The sequence below is a fragment of the Dermacentor variabilis genome, chromosome 4 (genome assembly GCF_050947875.1).
Source record: "Dermacentor variabilis isolate Ectoservices chromosome 4, ASM5094787v1, whole genome shotgun sequence".
Classification (NCBI taxonomy): Eukaryota; Metazoa; Arthropoda; class Arachnida; order Ixodida; family Ixodidae; genus Dermacentor; species Dermacentor variabilis.
The window spans coordinates 79460022-79481245 of NC_134571.1; the positions used below are offsets into that span (position 1 = coordinate 79460022).

General features: G+C 50.1%; 1 protein-coding gene across 1 annotated transcript; it reads left to right on the forward strand.

Annotated features, from left to right (window-relative positions):
• Window positions 1-5050: 5050 nt before the first annotated feature.
• On the forward strand, window positions 5051-12259 carry LOC142578249 (uncharacterized). The gene is made up of 4 exons (XM_075687650.1): window positions 5051-6139; window positions 7253-7538; window positions 9444-9593; window positions 11230-12259. The coding sequence occupies exons 1-4, from the start codon at window positions 5150-5152 to the stop codon at window positions 11301-11303; spliced, it is 1500 nt and encodes a 499-aa protein (XP_075543765.1). The 5' UTR covers window positions 5051-5149; the 3' UTR covers window positions 11304-12259.
• Window positions 12260-21224: the final 8965 nt, after the last annotated feature.

The window sequence follows — 21224 nt, forward strand, 5'->3', positions numbered from 1 at the left end:
ATGCATATCTTTTGGGGGGAATTATTTCGACAAAATATTCCTGTCACTTCAAGAAACACTTGAATGTCGTCTTGGACGTAACGAGTCCGAGTTAACAATGTGTCTTTCTTGCTTCCCATTTGGCCTATATACAGCCCAGCGCATCTAGGACGAAATAACCTGTAATATGACGGAATAATTCTGTCCCGGTTCTGTTGAGAGCTGGGCGGTGCGCGACCTTTACAACGATGAGATCGGTATAACGAATGATGTCGGAGGTCCCAATCAATTCGTTATAAAGGTGTTCGACTGACGCGGCTTAATGCGGACAAGGTCGTCTCAGCTATATTGCCTGAAGTGCACCTCGTTCTTTCCAAATATGACACCCGTCGGGTCAGTGCCTCCAAAATGGTTTTCGTTAACCCCCTCATCCATCACGAGGATCACCTCGAGGTCCGCGAACCGTTTTGAAAAACACCGCCTAAAGGCACCGCTACCGTGCAGCTGCCAACTCCAGCGAAACCCTGTACTGACTTCCCTTGTTCATTTAAATTTGATCGATGAATTCCGCTAGAGTAAAATTGCCATCCACGTGAGGGTATAGCACGAAGCTACAAAGATAACCCGCACGGGTTTCTCAAAGAGTTGAAGAAATACTTATGCGACTATATATATATATATATATATATATATATATATAACTTGTAACCTCATGCACTATTTACGCTTGTGGCATCTGCCTTACGGGGGTATGAGCCATTGCATTTGGGGGTAGGAGTCATTGATGATGATAGTTTTCTGTCGACGTTATGCCACGAAGAAATCCCGGGATCCTAGCTATAGACAGCTCCGCTGTAATAATTTCCCGTATGCAGTTCTTGATGTCATTGTTTGCTGGCTTCTTTTGAGCTGACTAATAAAAACTAATAAAATTGTTATGGCTACAGCATGAATCGCTGTTCTTAACGAATCGTTGCAGTTATTTGGTTACCGCACGTCGTAGCCACCGCATTTCATTTCTGGCCGTCACTGATTCTCTTTGAACCGCCATAGGGGCGGTACCCACCGACTGGAGCTCCGCGTTCCCTGAGCTAATATCCTGATTGACACGCAATTGCCTCTCAACACAAAACGAGCTACGGTCGCAAATTTGTTAATGAGAATCTCACTGCACAATTTTTTCAACGCCCGTTGTGCATGTGTTTTACAGGTGCGGCGAGGAAAACTAAAACACATTCTGTACAGATCGCTTCGTCTTCCGCATCGTACAGTATGATCATCATCGCACCTTCAGATGCACGAGGACATGAGCCCGAGCGTGTGGTTCCGGACTGGGCTAGTTCTGACGACAGTGCCAAGAACGGCCGCCTCACCAACGACCTTTGGAGTCTTGGGCAGGTGCGAACTGGAACCTTGTCGAGGCGCGACGTAGACAACGGCCTCCGTGATCACCTCGCGTCTGAGTTCGCAGCATTCAGGGAGGCGACGCCACTTGGCAGCTCCGACAGGCGTTCACAATGAGCACCGCGGAAGCGGAGTCTGCAGAGCAGGTGACGTGAGCTTCGCAACCTTACACGCGCTTATCTCGTGTTCGCACTTAGAAATTTAAGGATCGAAATTGTATGCTCGCGCCCACGATCAATTTCTTGCGCAATTATCGCGTGAAACCATACGCAAGAGAACGCGCTTCTATATGCCTTAAAGTACAAAATGTCTGGTAGCGCGCAATCTTGGACGCAATTGACCAAGTTTGTGCATTCTATACCCTTAAAATTAAATTTCTACGGCTTTTCTACGGCTAAAGTTAAATTTCTACGGTCAAGATCAAGGATCTGATTATGAGGCACGCCGTAGTGGGGGATCCCGAATTAAGTTTTACACCCTGTGTGTTTTTTTTAACGTGCACCTGAACATAAGTAGATGAGGTTTCTGCGTTTCGCCCCCATCGCAATGCGGCCGCCGCGACCGCGATCGAACTCACGACCTCGAGCTCAACAGCGCAGCGCCAAAGCCCCTTAGCGATACCACGAAGGGTATTCTCTTCCCTCCACCGTGGCTCGGTGATATATGGCGATCTTCCACTGAGACTTAGGTAGCAGGTTCGCTTATTGAATTATAGGCAACGGCGACCGCATTGCTGTGGGAGCAGAATACAAAAAGCGCTTTTGTATAAAGAGTTCTAGGTGCAATGGTAAAGAGGACCATGACCATCGAAAACATATCCGAAGCGCATCCCCAACGGCCTGTCTCGTAGCATGTGAATTGGTGTGGGGACGCTACGCACCATAACGTAAATTTCTTTTGCGTCCTCTCGTGCTCTTTCTGCAGGAGGACACTGCAAGCGAAGCCGAAGTTACGCCCCGTGTGCAGTACAGCAAAGTTCTCCCGCTGAAGTGTCACATATTCATGTTGTACGGATGTAAGTATCTCAAACTACGGCACACGTATTCCGTGCGTTTTTGCTAGCATTTACAAGGGTATAGGATCACCACGGCGCAGATATGTTCATATGTGATATTACGCGCAAGTGTGTGCTTGTGATCGCCTTCCAGGGGCACGCGCTTTACGTGTGATAATTGTAAAGCATTTGGTTAGCTCCCGCGGTCGCCTGCTCGTTTTCGATGCTTATACAATGTTTACATGTGTTTTTCAACATAATGTGTAAATATTGCATAAGCACCGAAGTGCGTACATCCACCCGCCGTGGTTGCTCAGTGGCTATGGTGTTGTGCTGCTGAGCACGAGGTCGCGGGATCGAATCCCGGCCACGGCGGCCGCATTTCGATGGGGGCGAAATGCGAAAACACCCGTGTGCTTAGATTTAGGTGCACGTTAAAGAACCCCAGGTGGTCAAAATTTCCGGAGTCCTCCACTACGGCGTGCCTCATAATCAGAAAGTGGTTTTGGCACGTAAAACCCCAAATATTATTAAGTGCGTACATCCAACGCAGTGAGCTCGGCGAGCTCCTTGCGAAGTGTCAGGCACCAAATGCAGGCATGGGGGACTCAGGCGTAGGGAACAACGTCTAGGAGCCGCTGTCGACGAATCCACGTAGACTGCAGTCGTATACCGTGGCCACCGGTCGTTGCGAACCTGAACACGCTGCAAGAGTGTGCGAGCTCGCACAAGCACGTGCCGCTATAGGTGCTGGGTTGCGCCATTGTCTCGCGACGCTGGGCGTTGGGCTCTGTAAGCTGTGGCACGCCATAATAAAGGTAAACTAAAAGGTAATCAAGGGAAATCAGTACCATCGAAATATTTAAGAAAGGGAACACGCATGGCAAGTAGCAGCGTCTTTCACATGTTGCGCGGCGTCGCGGCGAGATTGCGAAAACAAAAGAACAAAGTGGTGCCATTCCTTAATTCTGCTGCCTTCTTGTGCATTTTCTTTGTGTGTTGTTACTACACACGCGAGCGGAGAACGCAGCAATCTGATAGGACAGTTATGCTGCTTCTCATCCTCGCCGTTTAATACGATTGCTTCTGCATGAAGATCCGATGGACACAGTACTACGTCCACATCAAATTTTAACTAAACAGTTATTGTTTGTGAGCGTGTCAAAAAAAGTTAAAATAAAACAAATCCAAATGGTCTGAACGGTAGCAGACGACGAAGAGGGAACGGCGCCCCTCCATAATGTTGTTTTCGTATCTCATCACAGCGCCGCGCAACCTATGTGGCCGACGTAGAGTGCCGAAATCGAGGCACCCTATAGGCCGACGAGGCTGCTTGTCGTGCGCTCCGCGTTCCCTTTCACGAAGATGACGAAAGTACGTGCATTACACTTCTTCAGCAATAAAGGTGTCACTATTACCTTGAGTGAAGCTTGATAATCGAAGTGGGTATTGCTTTCTAAAGTAAGGAAAGGGCCAACGTGATAAACTTGTTGTCTGCCTCTCCTGCGCCAGAAACGGGCCAAATTCCAAAACTCCATGAAAATTCGTGAATAATCATCGGCATCGCGACCTCGTCGGCATTGTGAAGCTCCAGAAAACAATTCGGAATTTACATTTCTCTGCTGAGGTGTAGTCGACAGAAGGTTCTCCGAGCCTTAACAGATTTGGCGATTATCTTCAGTAAAGTTCAGTGTCCCTTTAAGGTGCGTATAGACGGTTGCTGCTGCCAAAGCTAATCTGACGAGAATTTGTCCACTGCATGGCGCAGCGTTCGCCGCCGTTCTTCCAAACACCTCTGTGGAGGCCGAGCAGCTGGGCATCTCTCCTCAACTGGTGGGCGCCATGATGGCGGCGGTGCCATTCAGCACGGTTCTGGCCGCGGTCTCGTTGCCTTACTTCCGCTCTCGCGTCGCCACCATCAAGCGTGCCATGATCCTCGTCACGCTGGGACAGGGCACCTGTCACCTGCTCGCGATGCGGGTCACGCGCGGGCACAGGAGGTACGTGTGCACAACATGGAAGACGGAACAGTGCGTCAATGTGCCGCGTCGATTCTGCGGAAGAGTGCAACCATGCCTTGTCCTACGTTCTGTATGGAGAGGAAGAAAAAATCCGTGTTAATCAACCTCTTTTTTTTTCTCTCATTGTCAATAAGAAAATGTTGCATAACAGGACCTTTCGCGGAGTTCGGAGTAGCAACAAGGATGCATGGAACGTTTAGGTTCAACCATAACGAGAGAGAGAGAGAGAGAGAGAGAGAGAGAGAGAGAGAGAGAGAGAGTGTGTGTGTGAGAGAGAGAGAGAGAGAGAGAGAGAGAGAGAGAGATCGGTTAACAGAGAAGAGCAAGGACTGCTGACTGATCCATATTGTCTAGCGTGCGGCTGATAAGTGAAAATCGTTCAGCGGTGTGGAGAAGGAATGAGAAGGGGCGCAGAGATGGCACAGGCATAGCAAAGAAGGGTAAGAATTGAACTGGCAGACTCTGTTCGCATAAGCTGCTCTCCAAACACAAAACATCAGTATAGGAAGCCGGAACGCGACAAATACTGCAGCGCCAGCTGCCTTGCATACTTTAGAAACGCTGGCAGCCTTGACGGATTAGTGAGGTTCGCCAGGCTTAATCATGTGCAGATTTCTGCACTTTTTATTTCAAATGTATGACGTACCCTCGGGTACTGCGGAGGGGCTTCTAGCTTGAGCCTCGTACAAGACAAACTCAACTGGCATATTCTTTTACATATCGCAGAGCCTTGGTGGACCTCACCGTGCGCATGCAGTGTTCCTCTGCTGAAAACGCTTCCACATATTCTCCGCTCACGGTCTGCTTGGACAACCCGCTCAACCGCCAGCCGAATCTCTGCCCGCAAGACTCGACGGTCGATCCCGGCAGCAGATCTCAGGAGGACCTCCCCGATTCGAACCTTCAAGCGCTGGAGTGCACGTTAAAATGCGTATGTTTCTGGGACGAGGACGGCGATTACGCGTCGGCGGGCTTTAGTCCCCCCGCGAACAAGTGCCTCGTGAGCGACCACAGACTCCTGGACTGTGGGGAAAGCTACTGCGTAGCGGTTTCCAAGGAGACGCACTTGGCCATTCTGTGCGACGAGGAGTCGACTCCGCCCTGCCGGATGCGCTGCCACGAGCAGCGGCTGCGACGCGGAAAGCGGACCGCTGCGCTGAGCAACTGGGCGGACGCCGTCCGGTCGCTCCGCAAGGCCGTCGTCTGGAGCTACCTGCTTCTGCGGCTGCTCGCGATCGTGTTCAGCGGCGTGGCGGTCACCCTCGCCGACGTGGCCGCGCACCTGGTGCAGGACGCGGACGAGCCGCCGTCTCTCTTGCTCCGCGCGGCATCCACGGACTCGAACCGGCTGTGGGGCTCGGCGGGCTGGGGCGCCGCCTCGCTGCTCGCGGGTCAACTGAACCACTGGGAGGGCCCCGACGGAGGCGCGTTCATCAACTTCGCGCCGGGCGTCTATCTGAGCGCCGGCATGAATGCGGTCGACGTGGTGGCCATCATGCTTCTGCGCATGCCCCTGCGCGAGGCTCCGTACCGGCGCTTGTTCGAGAGCGAGCCGAGCGCGTACCGCAAGCGGCGCACCTACTTCTACATGGCGCTCGCGTACGTCGTGGGCTCGCTGAGCGGCGCCATCTGGGTGTTCGGACCGCTCAGGCTGCGCCTTTTAGGAGCCGTGCCACAACTGCTGGCTGCCACAACAGCCGTCCAGGTGCGGACGTTTGTGCTCGCCATCGTATCTGGGCCGGCGTTGTCGATCGGCTGATTTTACTGATATAGTCGACTAGGTAAACCAGCAAAAGCGGGAGTGACGTTAAATAAATGGTCACCGTTCCTGTCATAGCTGATTTTTGCGTGTTGACGAGATGGGCAGCGGAAAGATTGAGACGTGGACGAGTGCTTGTAGCTAGTATACGTCGAGGAATTCATGTTTGAAAGAAGGTAAGCGTGCAGATACAGACACAAGGACAGGGAAGCGGACAACACACTCGCCGACTATAACTGAAAGGTCGCACAGTGGTTGGAATAGAAGGTAGACGCAAAACTTATCTGCGCATGACCAGGAATGGCAGCGCTGCGCGTGAAACAGGAACGCGCGCGGGCCTATATATACGCGAAAGATAACAGTTTAGACAAGACATTTCATCTTTATGTAGTGTAATCGAAGGCTGTCTAACACATGCACTTCCGCTGTTAGTGATATGCCAAGGGTCGACGATAAGACACGCTTCTTTTAACAAGGTTTGTAGTCGGAATATGTATAAGCCATAAAAAGCACCACATGCATAGCTCAAATCAGAAACAACCTCGAGGAAGCTGTTAGTGTAAGTGTCTAACCCCATAATTGTGATTTCTCTGTCGTACACCCGTGTATAGTATATGCAGGTAATTTGTGTGCCTGACTCGGAGAAATTACATACATTTTCGATAAATGTAGTTGCAGTTACGCCATGTGCTATCTAGAGATTGTTATGATCCGCACTTTGCATCTGTCTTTGTATTTGTTTTTTTAGTGTTCTTATAATGTACACCTTGTATCCTATTTTTAGTGTATATAATAACATTTCAGTTAAAGGCCTACTGCAAGGACATCTCGGACCGCGCAAAAGGCCTAGTTTAATTAAGTTAGCGTAAATATAGAGGAGCCTCCTCGCAAAATTTCACTCTTGAAGTACGGGCGGAAGCGTCGCATGACCTCCGAGAGCTCGAGTAGACATGCACCGCGCCCGGTGCCTTATCGTTCTTTGTCGCGACTTGGGTGCCGTTCGTTCCCGAAAATTGGGTATCCGCTTTCGCTGGCAAGCACTCGAAATGCATTCTAACCGCTCAAACGTTCCATGCGGCTTCCTCGCGGTAGCAGGTTTTCGGCGGCGAGCTTGTGCACGCGTTCGCCTCTGAGCGGCTCGTGCGGCTGCTGGGCCTGCGCAACGCGGCGAGCGCCTCCATCCTGAGCCTGTTTGCTCGGTTGCTCGCCTATGGCCTGGTGCCGCTGCCCTGGGCCCTGCTGCCCGTCGAGGTGGCGCAGGGACTCAGCGTGGGCCTCTACTCTAGGACCACTCTGGCCCTCGCCATCGGAGACCCGGCGAAGCTAGGCAAGACGGAGCGACACCTGCAGCAGGTGCTTTCCACCATCTACCACGGACTCGGTGAGCAATTCTTCACAGAGAGACAGTCAAGAAAAGGGGGGGGGGGGAGGAGCGATATCCCCCCGAATTCAGCGTGGAGCTACAAAGGAAATCCATGCGGATTTCTCGGAGAGAAAAGTTCGCAATCGAAGAAATGTTTGTTCTGGTTGCGACCAACGCCTCTCGGGGGTGGTCGCGCAGCCGTAGAGCTAACCAGGAGGCTGGCAGATCGCAGAGCGAGGTCGAATTATTTAATAACTCGAAGCAGCTCAAAGCAACGCGCTGAACATGGCAAATCAGTTCAGCGGAAGTCCGCAAGGTGGAGGAAAATTTAAGAGAGGGAAAAATGTCATTCACTCGACCGTAGTCGGCTGCTATACTCGGCTATACAGTCAACAAGAGGAAGAGTCGTGCGACTAATTCGCAGTGGTGGAAATTGCGACCAACGTTATGGGAGTGACTGCATCAGCACTGTGTGCGGAGATGAACATTCGACAGCTTCACCCGACGGGTAATGCAAGTGTCAGCTACTCGATCCCAAAGTTTCCTAAAGAAATTGCTCAAGGGAGCTCTGGTGTTAGCGCCTATCGGAGGTGCAAGTATGGCGGTTCATCAGCATGATAATGATAAGTAGTTCATAGATTTGCCTAAACTTCGTCCTTCTGGCTTCAAACAACTTTGTTACTTCGTGATCTTGTTCAACAAAGTACTGCGCTTCCAACAATGCGCAAATTGACGAATGTGTCTTGCTTTGTTTGGAAAACTATGATTGCTTGGAAATTTAGAAAGATAGACCCTAATGAATAACGCCGCAAGAACATCTGAAGCCACAAGCGCGAAGATTAGACACGTCCACATACTACCCATCTTTTCACAGTATCCGAATGATCGCAGAGCCAGAGTTCCACTCAGTAATTATTGTAGTGGCACCTTATGTTGCAACCTGCTGCAAGGCAACGCTTTTGTCTTCAGGCATGAGTGGCGAACATGGATTGCAGATTAAGAGTTGACTTGGTGGCCGAGTGTACATGTGGTGTACTGTGACATTGTTGAATAGCGAAGAGAGTAAATAAAGGCCGGTGCTCGACCAGTATAAACATGATGGACGCGATGGTCACCAAGGGCGCCAGAGAACCACCGGTGCATTTGGCAGCAACGAGAACAGCATACAAGAGACTGAGACGCGACGTGCAGACAGCTCAGAACTTGCAAACGAGACGACATGAGCGTGCACCACGCAAATGAATTAACACGTGATGCATCGTGCAGGTGCGGCGAGCAACGCATTAAACCGCAGCTAGGCGACCCAGAGTTTTCCTTGCGTATTCGAGCTCTTCCCTCCCCTTACTTCCGCCGCAGCTGATAACCTTTGCATTATTTAGATATCACACATAAATGACACTTTCTTTATTGATTAGTTCGAGGCACATGCTCCAACGCCGGAATTAAGGTTTGTCTATGCTCAAGGCAGGTTCTCTTGGTAGGGTCCCATATTTCAAGATACCCATCGCCAAAATCTGCCAGAATATGCATTTGTGTACGTGTATACAAAAAGTAGTGCGGCTTGCTCCATACTATATCGTCAAGAACATGAATTTGGTTGCGTCCTTCGGAAGTCATTCGGCACATTTTTCAACCTTGGCTAAAGTTAGCTGGAATATCCTGTATACTCCTGTCCTGTTCCAATAAAAGCATTTGATTAGGTTAGCGCGTGTGTCATCTACTCACTCTGTTGGTGTGATTTTATGCGCTGTACCTTAAGTATAGTTAAGAGTTCGTCAACTGAACGTTTGATTGAAGATAATGGCCTCTGTATTTCTGCTACCCTGTGTTCGAGAATTACCCAGCCTTAATTTTCTTAAAGAAACAAGTGGGGTATAAGGAGAACAGTGCAGAACGAACGTGACCACCCTCTTTGCTATGCAGGTGCCTGCTTCGGCGCCTTCGTGGCCGGCTGTCTCATACCGGTCATAGAGATCAACAGGACGTTTGTACTCTACAGCATCGTCGCCCTGCTAGCCTTCTACGTCCAGTTCAGTTTCAGCCACTTGTACTCCAAGCGAGATTCAACCGACGGTTGGTTTATTTAAGTCGTACACTTTTCCGCAAGTTGCAAGCCGCAAAAACTAATCCAACGTGTTTGCATACGCGATTCATCTATCGACATCTGCAGCGCTTAGTTTGGTCCTGTGTGCTTCAAGCTCTCGCTCTGCTTGCATATCGCTCGACCAGACGACTGCAGCGTCTGCAAATTATCTTATTCGTGCGCTTGAAATTCAAGCCGTTTTTTATTTTTGAACACATAATCACGAACAGTGGCAGATTTTTCACATGGTAGCCAATCAGGAGGTTAGACAAACTGCCACGAAGACATTGTTCAGAGTCATTGCTAATTACAAGGCTCTAAATAATTGAAGGTAAAAGAGAGACGCGTAAGTGCGGAAGGCCGATGTGAAAGTATACGTTCATTTCGGCCTTCGCAGTGTATAGTGTCACTGTTAAGTGTCGCGGATTCGATATCAGTTTCGGCGGCTGCATTTCCATGGGGGCAAAATGCAAAAACGCTCATGTACGCTCGTGTACATTTAAGAACCCCAGGTGGCCAAAATTAATCTGGAGTCTCACTGCGGCGTGCCTCTTTATAAAATCGTGGTTCTGGCATGTAAAACTCCAGAATTTCGGTTGTTGTTGTTGTCACTTAAGGGCGTCTTTGAAAATCTTAGCTGTCGTTAAATGTTTTAGGCATAGAGTTTCTCATTATAACACCTAGAGAAAAATCTGGCGCCACCGTCTATGGGAGTTTCTTAAGGGGCACCGTGCCGTCCGTGCCGTCATGGGAATGACGGTATATGTATCTGCGAGGCTCGTATTGACTGGTGTTGTAAGAGGCTTCGTCTAGAACGTAGATATGGCTACACAAATAACGCGTTCCTAAAGTAAAATCTTCATAAAATGTCTCCATCCATGCATATTACATCTTACCTATAATACATGACCAAGCGAAGAAAAGCAAGAACAGACAGCAAACTGTTTCAAAGTGGGCGCTAATCTTGTTGTCTGTCCTCCAACTTTAGCGGCCCGCTGATACTTTTTACGTATCATATAATTGTAGATGCAATAACAAGTTGTCATAGTTAAAAAAACATGTTTTTGTGTAATAATGAAGCTAAAACAACTTTTTACATGCTGTTTTAGTAGAAAATGAATCATGGTGACAGACGGAACGGTGCATGCCAGGCGCGTCTTCAAGGTGTCCTGGTTCGAGAACGATGCCAATCCGCAGCCACAATACACTGGCATTCCCATGCATACCACAGCGCAGCAGCACCAGATGTCCCTCTAGATAATATAGTGAGGAACTCTATGATTTTAGGGACTTGCCTCAAGCGTGGAAATGATTGGCTCACGCAGTTGCTATATCCAGTCAGCTGACATGTTTAAGCTCGTTGAGTTGGTGCAGTGATGGGAGCAGAAATGTAGATGAGGCACCCACCACGCCTCTCCACCTGATTGTGCCGTGTCTGTACATAAAGAGGCAACATAATCTCTTCACGACGCTTTTTTCTCGCAAGCAGATGGCATACAGAGCGAGCAGTGCAGCGTAATTCGCTTTTGCGCCTCCTACTCCTCGATAGTTCATTATTTTTCTGGATGTTTAAGCGAATAAAATCAGTCGCCGATTTATGTATTTCTCGCATTTGCGTCTCCACAGGCGGACGAAGGCGACGCCCAATGGTGACGTTCTTTCGCCGTTCATCAAGAAGTGAATCAAGCCCATCTACGTAAACGGCGGCATTCCTGACCAAGAATAGCCGGACCTTCACACTTGATATTTTTTTTTAATCCTTATATATGTATTTGATAATGCGACGTGTGATAACCGAACTCTCGGAAATCAGGTTTAATCGCGCGAATCTCTGCTCGGCGACACTGCCAAAACTCCTTCAGCAGACGCTATGTTCGCAGCTTCGGTATACCTGTGTATTTTTTCTTGTGCTTTCGCTTCTACAAGTGCCGACACTGATACTCTGGCGTGTGCTCTATAGCTGTCGTAGTGCCATGACGATGTATCGCGCCACGAGGCCCGCAGGCTTTGGTGTTTCCCAGCACCCGAAGTCATTCAAGAAATATAAATGCTCCACCTAGGCACAAACTCTGCTACTCTGGTTATCCGCAAGCAAAACCACTTCAAGGAACTGTTTTCGTTGTTGTGCATGGTGACGTCGCGAAGTCCTTTTTTCACGTGGACTAACAAAGCGCGGAAGGAACGTTCGCAATGTTTCCTGTATCCGAGTCCGTGGCCAGCTCCCGTAACGTACTCGACGCACTCAATTATCAATGTATACGCCGACGATATACTATTTGTACGCGTCGGTTGCCACACACGTGACGTTTGTATGCGGGGTTCGATGGGGAGCCAGTTCTGGCCAGGAGGCGATGCGGCAGTTTGAGTGCGCGACTAGAATAATTGTGCCCACGCCGTCCACTATAGGGAGGCCACATCTTGGACGATAACAGACGCGCGCATGCATCGACGTTTGCTTCATCCCAATGCGTCCAGCCAAGCTCTTCCCATAGCCACGCGCATTGGGAGTACCGCACGCGCCGTTCTAACATGCCGGTGCTCAGTCGCGTCAGAAGCTGGACGAGCGTGCCTTTAAGATCTGTTGCGAATTTGCTGACGCAAAATACCAGCACGTGCTACGGAAAACTGTTTTCCACCGCTCGGTATAGGCTGTGTGTTACGGCGATGCTGTCGGCACGCGAAGTTCCTGCGCTGGTTGCCCGTCAGAAGCAATGAATTCTAAGTACTGTCTCATTATATATAGTTAGAGCACAACCACTGCGTGTCTGTTCTGCTATTTTAGAATGACCGATATTCAAGTAGCTCAACTCTGTAGCCAAACAGGGAACTTGAACGGCTTGTGTTCGAGCATGCGTGTTATATTTCCTTATATCCTTCTCGTACAGTGAACAGCAGTTTTAATCTAGGGAATGGGTGGACCGCTTCTCGTAAAAAACAAAGTGCGTGGTGACACGGTGAATCGTGTTTAGTTTTGTAGCTGGTGATTAACAAAATATACGCTAGATGGTATTTGGGGAAGATGAAGTATTCTCCTCTAATAGTATACAAATCAGTTCACTTTCCAAAAATAAAATAAAAAATAGTCTTTTTTAATGAGAAATAATATACAAATTCGAGCAATGAGCGATGGTTTTCCAGGATAGAACAGTTGAAAGAAGCGCTTTAACTGTGCAGAAGATCGAAAAGGAGTGGGGCCGTGTGCAATGTGCCATCTCTTGCAGTTCCACAATAATGTGGGACCGCCTTATACAGTGCGTTTTTCTCAAATTCGCGTAGCATCAAAGCGTGCTGAAGAGTAAGGGGTTCGGTTCGAAGAGGATCGAGGAGGAGGAGGAGCTTTGCAATCGACCTAGCCTCGCAATTGCGAAAGTTACCCGCAATTGCTCCGCCTGAACGAGACCTATCAAGCGCTATGCGGTCTGAAGCACTTCGCATTCCAGCTCAGCTATCGAAAATAAGTTGGCACGGAGCTCACGACGACCCATACGGCTCAGAATTCACTTTCCAACGCTGTATCACGGACGAGAGAAGCCGAAGCACCACTGTCCTAAATATTCAGTGTTCTCGCCGGAAAAAAAGATATGATTCGTATTTGATAGCGCTGTCGTCTTGCGCTTGAGTTCACCTATTAATATATTGCGTTCTGCTTCAAATTCAGGACACTTCAGCATGTAATGTTCAACGTCACCGAAAGTTTGACATCTGCCCCGGTTGCTTAGTGGCTACGGTGTTGGACTGCTAAGCATGGGGTCGCGGGATCATAAACCGGCCACGGCGGCCGCATTTCTATCAAGGTGAAATGCGAAAACGCCCGGTGTTTGGATCGGACCGCTGGTACGATCTGTTGGGAACTCGGCGCTGACGCCCGTGGTTGTACCTGGGTCGCAAGCCCCAAGGGTAGCGTTGGCCTGGCGGCCTGGGGTACAACTGGAAGCATCCGAAGGTCCCGGCAAAGCATGAGTCGACTGGTAACAACGAAACAACTTGTTTATTTTAACATCGCAAAGAGTTGGCGGTCAGGTTTGACCGTAGTAGAGAGACGGGAGAGCACTTCACTCAACAGAAGAAATCGGAGCCCTCCTTTTGGCGTCCGGGGGCAGCTGTTTTTATACTCTCGCAGTTGAGGGCAAGAAGGAACCCCTCAAAAGACGAGCACGTGAATGTACAATGGGCTAATGGTGACGCACACTGTCGTAGCGATGCCGTAGCACCATGTCGAGCACGATCTCGTAGCACCCTGTCGTGGCGCTGCCGGTCGGACACAATGACTGTAATGAGAGGATGGTCCCTGCTTTGGCATCGCCTGTTTCGGGCACAATGACTGGAACGAGATCCCTGCTTTGGCATCGCCTGTTTCGGGCACAATGACTGGAACGAGATCCCTGCTTTGGCATCGCCTGTTTCGGGCACAATGACTGGAATGAGATCCCTGCTTTGGCATCGCCTGTTTCGGGCACAATGACTGGAATGCGAGGATGATCCCTAGGCGGTCGCATCGCCGCAGTCGCGCCTGGAAACACCTGGCGATGAGTGTTGCGGCGACGACGATCGGGCCAAAATGTCTGCCGCCCCGCCGCAGTCGCGCCGGCAAAACCACGTGTCGCAGGCGAAACGCAACAGACCGCCCCGCCGGGGGAAGGAGATCCCGATGGACAGGGGACTGCATCCGCTGTCCGGAGGGATGTCGCTCGATGATGCTCATAACCGAAGTCGGGCGTCCCTCGACGTTTCTTGAGCGCAGCGCACAGAGAAGGCCTCGTTCTCTTGTTCAGGTTCGCACGGGACACTGCAAAGTGACTTCGGGAGAGTTCACATTTTTGTTCTCGTTCCCGGCAAGCGTTAGAACTACGCTGAAACTCAACCGCTCAGTCAGCAAGCACGGCACAACCCTCACTAAGCCCTGCCAGGCTCTTTCCCCTTTTTATACCACTGCCTAGTTCCTTACAGTAGTCTAGCATCACTCAGAACGCGTCCACAAATTGAAAAATTGCACTAGAAAGCATATCATCACTTTGAAACACTAAACAAAAGCAATATGTTAAAAAAAAATCCTGCCTCAGGAAGAAAACATCAGTAACAAACAATTTTGAGGCTGATTCCTACGTTAGGGGCTTCGACTTAAGCCATCGGCGTTACCGTTGAGACTCCCCTTTTTGTAACGCACCTCAAAGGAATATTGTTGTAAAGCGAGGCTCCAGCGGAGGAGGCGGCCATTTTTGGGAGAGATGGTCTGCAGCCATTGGAGAGGGCAGTGATCCGTCTCAATGATAAACCTCGAGCCGGCTAGATAGCATGACAATTTCTGAACGGCCCACACGAGACATGCACACTCTTTCTCGGTGGCGCTATACGCCTGCTCACGACTGGTCAGCTTACGACTAGCATACAGGACGGGGTGTTCTACTTCTCCATTTTCCCGTTGGCACAGTACAACGCCCATGCCTCGCTCACTAGCATCGCACTGAACAATGAACCCTTTTGTATAGTCTGGCGATCGTAGCACAGGCTGGCTTGTTAGGGCACTCTTTAGGGCGCTAAAAGCTCTTTCCTTTGTCTCGTCCCAGACGACTGTTTGAGGCTCTGTTTTTCTTAGAGCATCCGTCAGGGGAGCCGCGATATCAGAGTACCTAGGGATGTACCTCTGATAGTAGCCGGCGACACCCAAGAACGACCGAATATCGGTCTTGGTGCGCGGTTGCGGAAAGTCTCGCACAGCGGCCACTTTTATTTCAGAGGGGTGGCGACGACCCTGACCAATCACGTGACCGAGGTAGACAACCTCGGCCTGTGCTAACTGGCACTTAGGAGCCTTGACTGTCAAGCCCGCTTCGCGCAGGCGGGTTAGCACTGCCCGCAAGTGTGCCATATGCTCAGACCAGGATGCGGAGAATATCGCTACGTCGTCTAGATACGGTAAAGCGAATTCTTGCTGTCCCCGCAACACTTTATCCATGAGGCTTGAAAAACAGTATGGCGCGTTCTTCAAACCAAAACTCAACACTTTAGGACGGAATGTTCCCATTGGTGAAATGAACGCCGCATACCTACTAGCCTCTTCTGTAAGTGGAACCTGCCAATAACCCCTGACAAGATCTAGGGTGGAAATAAACTGAGCGCTACTAACTTTCTCAAGGCGCTCCTCGATGTTAGGGATCGGATAAATTTGATCCTTAGTGATGGAATTAAGCCTGCGGTAGTCGACGCAAGGACGAGGTTCCTTGCCCGGTACCTCAACTAAAATCAAAGGGGAGGTATAATCACTCTCACCTGCCTCAATAACACCGAGCTGTAGCATTTTCTTTACCTCAGCCTCTATAATATCGCTCTGGCGGGGTGACACCCGATACGCCTTGGATCGTACTGGCTCTGTGGAGGTAAGTTCTATATCATGAGTAAGTACAGAAGTCCTACCAGGCCTCTCAGAGAACAGACCTTGAAACTCTTGTAATAGCTGGTGTAGTTCGGTTTTCTGCTCAGGCGACAGCGGTGCTTTACTGATAAGGTCACTAATGACTTGACCGGTGTCTTCCCTGTTCGTCACTGAGCCTAGTCCCGGAAGCTCGACTGGAAGCTCTTCAGGAACGTTTATCATCATGCACACCACTGCTTCCCGTTGTCTATAAGGTTTGAGCAGATTACAGTGGTAAACTTGCTGTGCTTTCCGCTTTCCTGGCAGACTTACCACGTAGTTAACGTCCGACAGTTTCTGAACAATTCGTGCTGGGCCCTCCCACTGCACGTCTAGTTTGTTGTTTAGCGATGTGCGCAATATCATGACCTCATCGCCCACCTCAAAACGACGGGCCCTGGCTGTCCGATCATAATAAACCTTGACCCTCTGCTGGGCCTTTGCCATTGCTTCACCTGACAACTCCTGTGCCCTTCTTAAGCGTTCGAGGAGCTTAAGTACGTACTCCACCACGACTGGGTCGTCGCCCCTACCTTCCCATGATTCTCGAAGCATGCGAAGCGGAGATCGAAGCGAGCGACCGTACACCAGTTCAGCTGGCGAAAACCCCGTAGCCGCATGCGGCGCGGTCCTTAAAGCAAACATCACCCCAGGCAGACACAGCTCCCAGTCAGTTCGATGTTCAAAACACAACGCTCTCAACACGCGCTTCATGACGGAGTGGAGCTTCTCAACGGAATTCGACTGTGGGTGGTACACTGAGCTGTGTAGCAGCTTTACCCCACACCTTTCGAGAAAAGTTGTCGTCAAAGCGCTAGTAAACACTGTGCCCTGATCTGATTGGATTTCCGCAGGAAAACCAACTCGCGCAAATATGGACAGTAGTGCATTAACTATCTCAACTGAGCTGAGTTCTTTAAGCGGCACTGCTTCAGGGAACTTTGTCGCTGGGCAGATCACAGTCAAAATGTGTCTGTACCCCGTGGCTGTTACCGGCAGAGGTCCCACAGTATCAATAACGAGCCGTCTAAAAGGCTCCGTAATGATAGGTACCAATTTCAACGGCGCCCTCGATTTGTCCCCTGGTTTGCCCACCCGCTGACAAGTGTCACATGTCCTCACGAAATGGTCTGCGTCCCGAAAACACCCTGGCCAATAGTACTCTTGCAAGAGACGGTCCTTAGTTTTCTTAACTCCTAGGTGTCCGGACCACGAACCCCCGTGTGACAAGCGCAACAGATCCTGACGATAGCATTGAGGCACGACCAGCTGATCGAACTCCACTCCTCGGCGGTCTAGATACTTCCGGTACAGGACTCCACCCCTTTCCACAAAACGCGCAGTTTTCCTGGCGATACCTTCTTTGACATTGCAGCGCACGTTTTCCAGGCTGCCATCCTTTTTTTGCTCGGCTATCAAAGCCGTCCGGCTGACTTTTAGCAACCTATCAAGTCCGTCTGACGTAGGCGCGATGAGCAAATCAGTAGATAGCTCTTCTAACTTTCCCGAATCGGGATTTTCCTCTCCAGTATCTGGCGCCTTCAACGCTACAGACTCAATTTTATTCAGTTCGGGCGTGCTCTGAATATCAGCTTGCTGCGCCTCTGACCCTTTTTCGTTGTTTGATAACGTCGGCCCCGCAACTACCGCCTTTGCAGCGAGCTCCCGAACCTTCGATCTGGTTAAGGCCTGAACACTAGCTTCACCAAACAAAAGCCCCTTCTCGCGCAGGAGGTGATCGGACCTGTTTGAAAATAGGTACGGGTACTGGGGTGGCAGCATAGATGACACTGCCGCCTCTGTCTCAAGCGCTCCGAAAGGTCCTTCAATAAGCACTTTTGCTACCGGCAGACACACGCTATGAGCTTCCACGGCTTGCTTGATCCATGCGCACTCGCCCGTGAACATATGGGGTTCTACGTAAGACGGGTGAACTACATCCATCGTAGCTGCGGAATCGCGAAGCACTCGGCACTCTTTCCCGTTCACGAGGAGGTCTCGCATGTAAGGCTCGAGAAGCTTCATGTTCTCGTCAGTGCTGCCTAATGAAAAAAACACAACTTTTGGTGTTGTTTCCGGACACTGCGCCGAAAAGTGACCCGGCTTCTGGCACGTATAACAAACGCGCGCTCGCCTCATCTCGAACCGCTTTCTGCGTTTGGCTGCCGCCGTCTCTTTACGTTTGGTCGGACTGCTTTCACTCGCATCCTCACTACGCGTGTCCCCCTTAAATCTCATGGGCGTGAACCTTGGCCTCTCAAACTGGGAGCCAACTTCACCCTTTTGACCGTCCTTAGCTCCGCGAGCTCGACGCGTCACAAACTCCTCGGCTAGCTCAGCGGCTTTAGCCACCGTACAAACGTCTGGCCTATCCAAGACCCAGTATCGCACGTTCTCCGGTAACCGACTATAAAACTGTTCTAGCCCGAAACACTGCAGAACTTTATCGTGGTCACCAAACGCTTTCTCTTCTTTGAGCCACTCCTGCATGTTCGACATAAGCCTATACGCAAACTCTGTATATGACTCACTTCTGCCTTTCTCATTTTCCCGAAACTTCCGACGGAACGCCTCCGCAGACAGCCGGTACTTTTTTAGCAGACTCGATTTTACTTTGTCGAAATCCTCTGCTTCCTCTCTATCCAAGCGAGCGACTACGTCGGCCGCCTCGCCGGGTAACAAAGTGAGCAAGCGCTGTGGCCACGTTTCCCGAGAGAACCCCTGCTTCTCGCACGTTCGCTCAAAGTTAACCAGGAACAAACCAATGTCCTCTCCAAGCTTAAACGGCCGCATCAGGTCAGTCATTTTGAACAATACGCGTTCTCCTGCACCGTGTGCCTGACTTCCATTACGAGCGCGTTCCATTTCTACCTCAAGACGCTTCATTTCCAAAGCGTGTTGACGGTCACGCTCTTGTTGCTCTCGCTCTTTCTGTTCTTTACGTTCACGCTCTTCTTTTTCTTTTGCAGTCTCCCTCTCTTCAATAGTCTCAAGGCATTCCGACAGCTCGTCATCCTCAGCCTCTAACTCAAGAATAGCCTTTAGCAGTTCAGGTTTTCTTAGTTTGTCTGAGACATCCAGACCCAACTCTCTTGCAAGCTCCAACAATTTCGGTTTGCGCAACGACTTCAAATCCATGGCTGCTCTGAATGCTGCTTTCTCTACTGCTTACTATTGTCTTGCCGCAAACTAACCCGGCAGCAACGACAACCACAATTACCAGCTCTGTTTCTGACACTAACAAAAAGCCTGGCAAAGCTCAGAAGAAGAAAGTCCCGCACTCACCAAACCTCGCAGTCAAGAGTTCAGCGCAGTCGTTCCGCTGCAGGCAACCAGTCATCACACAGGGCTCGTTGCACTGCTCCCGGATCGTCGTTGAGCTGCTCAGCATACAGTCAACTGCATCTCTTTGCTGCTGGCCTCCGTTGTCGCGATCTCACCGCTGGCAGACAGTTGTTTGAAGTCGTAGGCGATCTCACCGCTGCCAACCAGATGTTTTGGATCGGACCGCTGGTACGATCTGTTGGGAACTCGGCGCTGACGCCCGTGGTTGTACCTGGGTCGCAAGCCCCAAGGGTAGCGTTGGCCTGGCGGCCTGGGGTACAACTGGAAGCATCCGAAGGTCCCGGCAAAGCATGAGTCGACTGGTAACAACGAAACAACTTGTTTATTTTAACATCGCAAAGAGTTGGCGGTCAGGTTTGACCGTAGTAGAGAGACGGGAGAGCACTTCACTCAACAGAAGAAATCGGAGCCCTCCTTTTGGCGTCCGGGGGCAGCTGTTTTTATACTCTCGCAGTTGAGGGCAAGAAGGAACCCCTCAAAAGACGAGCACGTGAATGTACAATGGGCTAATGGTGACGCACACTGTCGTAGCGATGCCGTAGCACCATGTCGAGCACGATCTCGTAGCACCCTGTCGTGGCGCTGCCGGTCGGACACAATGACTGTAATGAGAGGATGGTCCCTGCTTTGGCATCGCCTGTTTCGGGCACAATGACTGGAACGAGATCCCTGCTTTGGCATCGCCTGTTTCGGGCACAATGACTGGAATGAGATCCCTGCTTTGGCATCGCCTGTTTCGGGCACAATGACTGGAATGCGAGGATGATCCCTAGGCGGTCGCATCGCCGCAGTCGCGCCTGGAAACACCTGGCGATGAGTGTTGCGGCGACGACGATCGGGCCAAAATGTCTGCCGCCCCGCCGCAGTCGCGCCGGCAAAACCACGTGTCGCAGGCGAAACGCAACACCGGGTACTTAGATTTAAGCACATGTTAAGGAACTCCAGGGGGTCCAAATTTTCGGAGTCCCCACTACAGCATATTTTTGAGCTTCTCAATGCGAAGAACAACCTAAATAAATGTGAGGGAAACCCGCAGCACCAAGGTATCGCAGGCCTAAGCCAATTGAATGAAAATTAATGGGGGTATAAAACCCAAAATGTAATTTAATAAAAAACCAATTACAAAAAAAAACGAGGTATAGCCGACATGAAGAGTTAGATGCATCAAGTGCAACTGTTTAGTTATTACCTCATGACAGAAGGTCTGAATTAGCATGGCTTGTTGCGTCTCAGCATTTCGTCCAGTTGTTTATTATTGCATAGAGAGGAAAAGAGAGACAGGAAAAAGGAGAGAGAGTGGAAAGAAAAAAGAAAAAAAGGAAGAGAGAGAAAAAGAAGAAAAGAAAAAGAAAAATGCAGAGCTTCAGGTGATTTCCGGAACAGATAGGTCGGAGGCAGGTCCGTCAGTGTGGTCGGTCAGCTGTATCGGGTGCATGGACTGGCATGACTTCACCTTCCGGTAATAAGGCTTGAAAACTGGAACTAAGCAGTTCAGTATAAATCACCAGCATAGACTGTAGACCAAATACTAGCATCAGTGTGAACTGTAGGCACATAATGGTGCTGACAAGATAAATAAAGATAAAGAAAGAGGAGAATTGTGCGTAGGGAGGTCAGGCATTCCGTCCATATTGCCCCCGGAGACGAGATGATGGGCCAAGTCCCGTCTTGCACCACCAAGCTGGAGTTCGCGCGGACCATGTACGGATGCGATATAGGACAGCGGCATCTTTTTTCGTATTGTCATTTTTGACGTGAAACGTCTTTAAAAACGGTCGGTTTGGGTCGCTTGCTAAAACTGGTGTAACGAAAACATGCTATAGCAATATCGCGTATATCTTCGCAACCGTACTACTCACGCACCTAT